This window comes from Serinus canaria, chromosome 20 (genome assembly GCF_022539315.1).
Source record: "Serinus canaria isolate serCan28SL12 chromosome 20, serCan2020, whole genome shotgun sequence".
NCBI lineage: Eukaryota > Metazoa > Chordata > Aves > Passeriformes > Fringillidae > Serinus > Serinus canaria.
This window is the reverse complement of record NC_066333.1, coordinates 11652930-11662491: the sequence shown is the minus strand read 5'-3', so window position 1 is coordinate 11662491 and position 9562 is coordinate 11652930. Positions and strand designations below refer to the sequence as shown.

Here is a 9562-nt window from a genome sequence, read left to right as displayed (position 1 = left end):
GTTTGTCTTGTTTATGCCAGATAAAGATAAATGATTGTCAGAAATGAGGTTGGGATCCTGATTACAGTGGAGCTCAGCAAACAGCCATGTGAGCTGCTAATAAATTTAATTGGTGCTTCAAAAGGGCATAGCTGAGCAAATTTCATATCAGATCTGGAAGTGAGGAGGAAATTAGATGAAAAACTGAAGTAGAATTGACAGTTTTCTAAGTGAAAGGTATTAAATAGCCAAAAAAACAATAATTTTGCAATTGAGAAGGGAGACAACTTTGGCAAACAGCCCATCCTAATTCAGTGATGAAATGAGGGGAAAAGTTAGATGGAAAGTTATATAAAACAAGTAAGAAAAAGGGAAGCAGACAGCAATCCATTCAAAATGGAAGTTAGGAAATGCAGAAAATAAGGAAAGCACAACCCAAAAGAAAAGAAAAATGTGGATTGGAGTGCTTGGAGAGGGTGATGAGGAGCTGAACTTCGGAGGAAATCTGCAATAGGATAAGAACTGTTAAGAAACAGATGCAGGAGATAAAACCTAAGGATGATGAAAGAGAACTGAAAAGGTGATGTCATTCCTTACCAATGCTCAGGATTAAAAATTAACCATTTTTAATTCAGGAGGCCCAAAAACCTTGATCAGTGTTTGCAAGGGAGGAGCTTGGGGAACTGCTGGGGGCAGTCAGTGGCTCAGGACAGTGGGACACCCTGGAAAGGGATGGAAAAGGAGATGGATGTTCCTGATGGAGCTTGGTGTAAGTTCTCTCGTTCTGTCTTTTGGGTTCCAGTTCTCTTTGGGATCAGAGTGAGCTGGGTTTGTCAGGGCCCTGCAGAACTGTGTGTTCCCTGACAATCACACACTGCAGCAGTTCAGAGAGAACCACCATGAAATTGTTCTGGAATGCCCAGAGAAGGGTTCTGCAGGGACCTGGCAGAGTCTGTGGTTCCAGATCACTGAGGAACACAGGCACAAAATCACTGCTGATAAAACATTACAGAAATATCCATAGCCAGGACCAGAATGAATAACAGCTCCATGCACATTCCCAGTGCAGTCCCAGGGTGAAAGCCTAATGAATACGAATGTGTTCTTGTTTTTAATTACTGTTAGCTGTAAGTGATTATCCTTCTGTATGTCTCAGCTGGGAGAGTTGGGAATTTTGGATGCAATTTGGATATTTACATTCTACAAGAGAAGCTGAGTAATTGGAATGGATGCAAAAAATATGATTCAGAAATTACTGGTGGAGTGTGAAAATGCCTTAGAGAGGGTGAGAGAAAACTCAGTTGGCTGAGTTTTTCTACCAGAATTGAGACTGTCTTGATTACAGTGCACTAGTACCTTCACAGGCAGAAAATACTGCACACTGCAGCTCTCTGATCTCAAAAAGCAACACAAGAATCACCAACTGGCAGTCAAAGCCAGGCAAATTCAAATTGGAAAAAGGCACAAATTCTTAAGAGAGAATAACTGTGTAATTTAGGAATGTGTCTTCAAAAACTGTGAACAGAACAATAAAAGTTATGATATTTATGCAAATAGCTCTTCTGTGGGTTTTTTTCCTCTCAGAGGTGTCCTTAGAGGGGGGAAGAGGACAGGAAGGCTCTGGATGAGGTTTCACAGGGCACTTCAGCCAGCAGAGCAGTGGGGCACTGGTGCTGCTGGAGCCAGCGGTGCCTGAGCTGCTGCAGGGCAGAGCCCTCCAAGGGCTTGTTGCTGGCATTGCATAAGTGTGTGATGGTGTTTCACACCACCTTAATCCCATCCCCACCTGGAAAGGATCTGTGGCCTTGTAAGAGCTTTTACACCATGCAGGGCCTGGACACTTAAGTTTAATCCATTTTGGTGCCATGTAAATGAAAAAAAGTATCTGCACGCAACTCTGATTTGTGGGGTTAAAGGTAGGGCAGGAATTGCCTTGTCCCTCTTGCACCCACACTCCAAAGGCAACACAAGGCTGTTCCCGGTTCCTGCCATGGGCATCTGTGTCCTGCAGAACAGGTACCTGTGGTGATGGGAGCCACAGGAGCCTTTCCCTGGGCTGTGGTGAGCACAGTGATGGGAAACTCTTGAAGGAAAAGTTCTGCCGGTGTGTGGCTTACAGGAGGTGTAGCTGAGCTGCCCAGGACTTGCCCAGTTCACAGCATCCTAATGGGAACATCCCCAAGGAGACCCCACCTCCTCTGAGATCACTTCAGTTGCCTGTGGATCTCTGTGCAGCAGCAGGGAACAAAGCACAACCAACAGGATTGGAAATAAGATTTGCCTACTGAAGTCTCCAGGGATTAGGGAGGGAACCCAAGGCAAGGCAACTAAGCCTGGCCCTTTTGTGTATCACCTTCAAGCAGAACTGTTTATGTGCATGACTAATATTGGGTCATGCCTGGAACATGTGAACATGCTGACAACATTTATGTCACAACTGTAATGCATTTAATAAGCTTCTCATTTGAATTATTAACAGATCCCCCCAAAGTATTTTTGTGTTATAAACCCCATAATTTATCTAAGTACAAGCTGCAAGTTTGTAAATACAGCATTAAGAAGGTGGCTATTGCATAGCTGCTTTAACAAAATATCTTTTGTGGGTAAGATATATAGGCTTATTTGGAGAGGATTTAGCTGCTGGAGAAGGGCTTCTCAAGGAAGTTATATGATGCTTAGCTGCAGCAGACAGGGAATATAATTTCATAGTTTGTCCTGCTTGTCAGTAGGAATCAGTTTGACCTGACTGTGCTGTCTGATCTGAGCATCTCTTCAGCTCATTGTTCACCAGAGGCAGATTTATAAAACATCTGTACAGGAATGAGGCTGGAAGTGACACTTTGAGAGGAGAGCTGGACTAACAACTGCTGTGCCAGTAACTGCAAAGGAGGCAGTGGAAATGCATGGCCTGAGAGGGCTGGTGAGGGATCTTTCTCTTCCCACGGCTCATGGCGACGGTGCCGGTGCCGGGCATGGCAGCAGTGACACGGGGACACTGCTGATGGCTCACAGCCAGGCCAGCACTGCACTGGAGAGCTGGGTAACACAGCAGGGATGCAGTGCTGCAGCCAGGGAATGCTGAGGCTTGGAGCTGTGCATAGAGTGTTTTCCATCTACTGTAATCTATGCCCAGGGTCAGGTGGAAAAGTTGAGCCCTCTGAGGGCTGTTCTGGGCATCTCCAAGTGCAAAGACCGTTTGTGGCTCCCTGTGTGTGACATACCCAGGCAAAGTGCAGAAAATATCTGTAAACTGCAAGAGGCATGTGAACCGTGCCCTTCTCAAGAACACTTGCTGACTGTTTATTGCTGACTGACTCTGCAGATGAAATTTGCATGAACAGCAAAAAGGAGTGTGATGGGAGGGAACTTAACCTCAAAGAAACTCAGCAGCCAACACTTCGATGTTTGAATTACATCTGAATCAAGCTCTTGATTAAATCTTAGCAATGTCAAAAGCTCAAAGCAGCAATTTTAATTGATGTCACTTTTTTCCCCCCTCATGTTGCTAAATTATCTGTTGCAATGTGCAGTGCATCCGTGTCAGTACATTAAATTTGCACGCAAAGAGGGGAGATTAGGCAATAAAGCCACAGGACAAACAGTGTGGAGTCAGGCATATCTCCTTGGCTTCATTCACTATTGGGTGTTTTTAAAAAGTGTTTCCAAATCTGAGTAAAACTGATTCCAGATGTGCTCATTTGAAGGATACAAAAATCACGCTAGCACCAAGATTTATCTGAATTCTGCATTGTACCTGAAGAGATAACTAGTCCCATCTTAAAAACAGAAGTGCTATAAACAATAAAAAGGCCACAGGCAAAGGTTTTAGTGCTTCGATCCCATTAGCATCCTTTCTTCCCACGTATTTCAGACTAATGTAGCTGGAGAATTCCTCTGAGGCTGCAGCACACTGGATCAGAGGGGCCTGGTAGGACGTGGGTCGCTTGTCGGGGCTGTCGGGGCTGGAGCCGTCCGTGGGCCGCTCCCCGATGTAGAGGAGGCTGCGCTCCTGCGTGTCCTGCTCCGTTTTGAACAGTTCGTACTCGGTGTGGGGCAGTTTGATGCCCAGAGCCAAACATCCGTTCGTGGGTGTTATATCCTGCTCCACGCCGGCGCTCCAGGAGCCCGCCAGCCCGCAGCTTCCCGGTTGCGAGGAGTTGAGCATCACCACCGTCACCTGGTCCATCGGCGTCACCCGAGCCTGGGTGACTTTAAAAGCCAGCTCGGTGCCGCCCCGCACCTTGGAGGACGGGATGCCCTGGCTGTAGTGCCCGGCGGCGTAGATGGTGAACGTGGGCTGCCTGCAGAGCGGGTCGGAGTAGTGATAGTAATGCCCTTCCCAGGTGTGGTTGTTGCCGTGGAATGTGAAGTACCTGGTGAGGAAGAGCACGGCCGGGCGGACCTCGCAGTGGGTGCTGACCCAGCTGCCGCTGAGCTGCATGGGCAGCGCGGCTCGGGCGGGCAGGATCGGGGGGTGGTGCTCATCGGCCCTGGAGATAATCCCACACGCCGGGCAAGGGTGCACGTGGTGCTGCAGGAGACAGAAAATAACAGTTCTGCCAACTGGGAAGCAAAAAAAAAAAAAAAAAAAACCAAACAAACCCTTCCAGAATATTTCAAAAGCTGCGACTCCCCTCGCCCGCAGCAGGGTGCGGAACTGCGGGGAGCTTGGCAGAGGCTGCCGAGCAGATTAAGGGGATAAAGCGCTGCCCTGCTCTTTGCTATTCTGGTAGCCGAAGGACACCGGGCTGCGCCCTGCGGCCGCCCCTGGCCGGGGCTGCTGAGGACAGCCCGGGGAGGAGCCCGGGGCAAGGGCAGAGCCGCAGCCAGGCCGGGGAACGCTCCCTCGGGACATCCTGGGTGCTCCCCCCATCCCTTTCCCATGGCGAGCTGGGTGAGCATGAGGACGCTGGGCGGTGCCGGAACAGAAGGATGCCGCAGTTTTTGGCAATGAAGGAGGCTGTGACACCTGGCCGCGGGGAGCTCTGCGGCTGCAGCACCTCCGGGACAGCCCAAGGTGTTCTGCCTCCCCCGAGCCCCGTTCCTGCCCCTGTTCCCACATCCAGGGATGCGGAGGAGGAGGGAGGGGGACGCGGAGTTTTCCCAGCAGCCAGAACGGGGGAAGGAAACTCAGGGACCCTCTGCAGAAGGAGGCCCTGACCTTCGCTTCCCCGCCGGTGCAGAGCTCTGAGTCAAACCAGCCCTGCCCTGATCCGCTGCCAGCAGGGGTTTTGTGTAGCTTGGAAATTTTTCTTGTACTTCATATATCACAACTGATTTATTTTTAAATAAGCAGGGTTGGAACATTATATAATTTTCTAGAACACGAGCTAATCTTTACTGAACTGTCATAGGCAAGAAGGTTAAATAACTCCGTAGTTAACTGTAGGGTGGGTAATTTACATGCAAGTTGATTGGAGTCTACTGTAATTTAGTCATTTTCAGCTTGCTTTACTGCTACTGTCACAGTAATGAGTGCTGACAGTACACAGTACATTATGGCTAAATAATCCCAGAAGTTGGCAAATATATATGCTCTCCTTAGGCAGGAAATTCTTTGATAATGAAAGGTAATTTGGGGAGAATGGGTTTCTTTAAAACAGATATAAATTTAAGGGGAAAAGAGTGATATTTTCAAAAAGAGAGTTAAAAAATAATTTCTGACATAGCTGTGTAACTCACCAGCACAGGCAAATGGATGTCAGAAATTAATTTTTTTTTAAAAAGAAAAGAAAGAAAAATCCTGTGCCCAATAAAATTATCACTATGGACATGGAGCCAAAACCCTTACTTGCTTAAACCAGTCGTGTGAAGTTATTTCTAATGTATGGCAGCTTCTAATTATGGCCAAGTGGTGACATCATGTGCAGGTCCATTGAAGAGCTGTTGGCTGATTAATTACAGGGCTGCATTCAGAGAGTGAATTTCAGTATCTTTAGGTTTGGTTTTAAATTAACTTTTAAAAGTGTTTATGTTTACCATCTGGTTTTGCTCATATATATGGTTTTGGCCCAAGATAATACAAGTTTAACCAATTTGAGAATGTTACTTTTGAGAGGGAGAGGAGTGTTGCTCTGTGTTTTTCAAAGTTCAGTTGGTGTGGTTTGAGGTGTGGGGAAATGCTGCCCCAAAATAATTTTTTTTCATTTATTTCCCTTCTATCTGGCAAAGTTCAGAGAGGTTTTTTCACCACCATATTTCTGATTTGATCAGCTTCGATTCAGATGGAAAGCTGCTTTCTTGGGAATAAATAAGTTGCTATAAAACAAAACAAAATAGAATAAAAGGCAACCAAAGTCTGCTGCTCAGTTTTATGTATGTCAAAATGGAAGTCTGATTCCCGTGTAATAACATTATTGCACTGGGGGCAAGTTCCTGTGCTACTGGCATTGCAGCAAGGGCTGAAGAGTTAATGGCAGATCCCTTGTTCCCCTCAGCCTGGAGCACACCCCAAGGAGCAAGGAGAGGGCAGAGGAGATCAAGGGCAGAGCAGACAGGCTCTAACAATGTGCAGCCTGAAGCCTTCACTGACTTTGGTGCAGGAAACAAGGAAAATGCATTTCCTAGGAAAACACGGCCATCGAAAGCTGGTAGCTCCAGGCCCATGTCAGTGCAGAATTGTTTCCCTTGTTGGCTTTGCTGAGCTTTCACCCACCCTGGTCCTGTCCTCTCAGGAAGGCAGAGGGTGAACCCCGCACCCCCCAGGTTCCTGCCCCGCCTCACCCGCATCCTTAGGACTGTGGGGGCCAAGGGCTGCAAGGTGTGACTGGAACAGCCAGGGAATTGCTGGCAAAGCCCTGATGCAGCGAGGGGACCGTGCAAAGGCCTCATCCTTACCAGGGCGCTCTGCAAGGGGCGCTGGTAGCCAGTGGGGCGGTAGTGCAGCCTCTCCCCCCAGTCCGTGTGGATGTCGCCCAGGTAGAGCTCCTCCACCAGCCGGCTCCCGCTCTGCTGCGGCTGCAGCAGCGGCTGGAAGTGCCTCTCCACTCTCAGCAGGCTCAGCTCGTGCATGGCGAAGCCCAAGGCCGCGGTGCAGTCACGCTCGGTCTTGGCGCTCAGCACCTCGTACAGGGCTCCAGGAGCCCAGGAGCGCCCCGGGGGCAGGAACCCGCGGCAGCCCTCGCCAGAGGTCTGGTTGATCCAGGAGGCCACCTCCCGCATGGCCTTCTGGCTGTGGAACACGATGCCCACTTTGTGGAGGTGGTAGTCGGCCTCGGTGGCACCGCGGGTGATCCAGGAGGCCTGGCGCAGCCGGAGCTTGCCCTTGATGACCAGCGAGTAGGAGGGGTCGCGGCAGGACGGGTCCCAGTAATAGAACTGGAGGGCCTTGAAGAGCCGGTTGGTGTAGAAGAGGTAGGATCGGGTCAGGAACTCGGGTCCCGGCCGCACCTCACACCTGTGGGGAAGGCAGCGCTGAGCCATGGTGGAACAGGGAGAAATCCCTCCCAGGGCAGCTGGGGTGCGGGAGAGGGCGAGCAGAGCTGGGGGCAGCTTCCTGGGCAAGAGCCTCCCACACATGGTGGCCACCCATGGGTGGCTTTACAGTCTGGGCATCAGCTACTAAAATCTGAAAGTGATGGACAGAGGCCTTACACTTCAGGCATGTCCGCAGAAGGAGTGCGGAGGCCAGCAGGAATCAGGGCTGCTCTGCCCATTCGAGCTGCACCCTGATGGGAAATGGCAGGTGGCTCCAGGGACACCCAGGGGTCCCAGCCCTCCTCCAGATGGGAATGAGGGCTTGGGGAAGGGGAGAAGGAAACTCTCGTCTTGTTGCCAGACAGTTTGCTGTGCTGAGGGGCTGGGGCCTCTGAGGGTCCATTCTGAGGTCTTCCGGGGTCTGGGGGTGCCTTCCCAGGAGAACGAGGTGGCTTACCCAGGGTGTTAAGGGCGAGTTCCCAGGGATCTGGGGTGCTTTGAGATGGATGTTCCTTCCCAAAGTATGAGGTGTCTTCCCCGTGGTTTTAGGGGCACATTGTCAGGGGAGGGGGGTTCCCAGGGTACTGGGGTGCCTTCCCGGGGTTTGGGGCGCGTTCCCGGGGTGTGGGGGTGCCTTACCCGGTGGAGACCCAGCGCCCCTCCAGGCGGGGCGGCAGCCGCGCGGCGATCCCGGCGCTGTCCTGCAGGTGGCGCAGCTGCTGGCGGCAGCGCGGCTCCGCGGCCGCGCAGGCTGCGGGACACGGGGGAGCGGGGTCAGCTCTGCGGGGCAGCGCGGAGCGGAGACCCCTGAGCGCCCAGCCCCGACCGGACAATGAACGGACCCCGCTCAGCAGCAAACCCTTAGCTAAGGACACAGGGGGGGTTTATTTCACTCAAGTTTTCCGACTTGAGTTTCATCTAAATCCAACTGGTTTTTAGATGAAATCTTCAAATAACACGGAGCACTCTTTGTTCGTGTTCTTCCCCTCTCATGCTATTGTTGAGGCAGTGGCTGGAACGGGGAATTACAGCATGGGAACGCTGGCCTCGCCTGTCGCCCGCCATAAGGACAGTAATTCTGTCACTTACCTCATTTCCCATAACAACGGATGTTATTGGCTTAGGGAATGTGTGAACACTCAGCTAAATCCTGAAGACCTTTGCATGCACGCACACATATGTACATATATTCCTATACATTATTCACTCTTTGCTTAAGCACTCTGTGGCACTCATTGCAGGCTTGCTTCTCTAAGAAACTTGGGATTTCCCTCTTCATGGCACCTCAGAATGAGCTGTTGGTGAAGCTCCTCCCGAAACCCCACTGATTCTCTGTGGTACAACTGACCCCCATCCCAGTGGAGCTCAGCCCAGCCAGGGTTTTACGAGCCCAGATGGGGTTCCTTTGCTCCAGCTGTACTTTGCATTTTACCCAGGAGTGTGCTGGACATTTTGAAGCCAACTTTTATTCACTCCATACCAGTGTTAGGACACAGGTTGCTTTCCAGCCTGCTTATCAGCTGGAACAAAAGGTCCAACATCTATGTGTCGCCTTCCCACAGAATGAGGATGTAAAAGGTTTGCACACCCCGTGCCTCAGTCAAGGAGATGAACACACAGAGTCACAATATACAACCTCTGCACCAAGCCAGGTGAGAATTCAGTAATTAAATATCTGCTGTGCAAGTCAGAAGCTCCTGGAGAGGGAGCCCCACTGAGACCCCTCTAAAAGGAGAGGGAATCCCACTCAATAACTTCAGACTTTTATCTGATGAACAAATTCAGCCACTTCACTATGGTGCTGCCATTTGTGGAGGCTTTACAGGTCACTTGAAATGTATTTGTGTAGACTTGAGCACACAAAAGGAATGAACACATGGAAGGGGAAGACCCCAGTGAAGCAGGAGAGCCATATCCAAAGGCCAGGGAAACCAGCCTTGCATTTTCTGGTACCTCACCCTGCACTGGAGTGCATGAAACAGCTGGAAAGACACATTATCAGAGTGCAGGGCTTTTTGGGAACAGACTCACAACTGCACTGCTCTTACCATCCTTAAGGGCTGGATGAGGTGAGCAGGCACAGCCAACTCCTTCACAATTGCTTGCACTCGTGCTTCCTAAAATGCAGTTCCTGTGATTCTTCATGTGAAAATGGGAAAATATGGGA

At 50.3% G+C, this 9562-nt stretch overlaps 1 protein-coding gene across 1 annotated transcript; it reads right to left on the bottom strand.

Annotated features, from left to right (window-relative positions):
* Window positions 1-3672: 3672 nt before the first annotated feature.
* APCDD1L (APC down-regulated 1 like) lies at window positions 3673-8496 on the bottom strand. The gene is made up of 4 exons (XM_050982300.1): window positions 8485-8496; window positions 8035-8255; window positions 6817-7375; window positions 3673-4510 (listed from the first exon to the last, which is right to left on the bottom strand). The coding sequence occupies exons 1-4, from the start codon at window positions 8494-8496 to the stop codon at window positions 3746-3748; spliced, it is 1557 nt and encodes a 518-aa protein (XP_050838257.1). The 3' UTR covers window positions 3673-3745.
* Between the last annotated feature and the right edge of the window lie 1066 nt (window positions 8497-9562).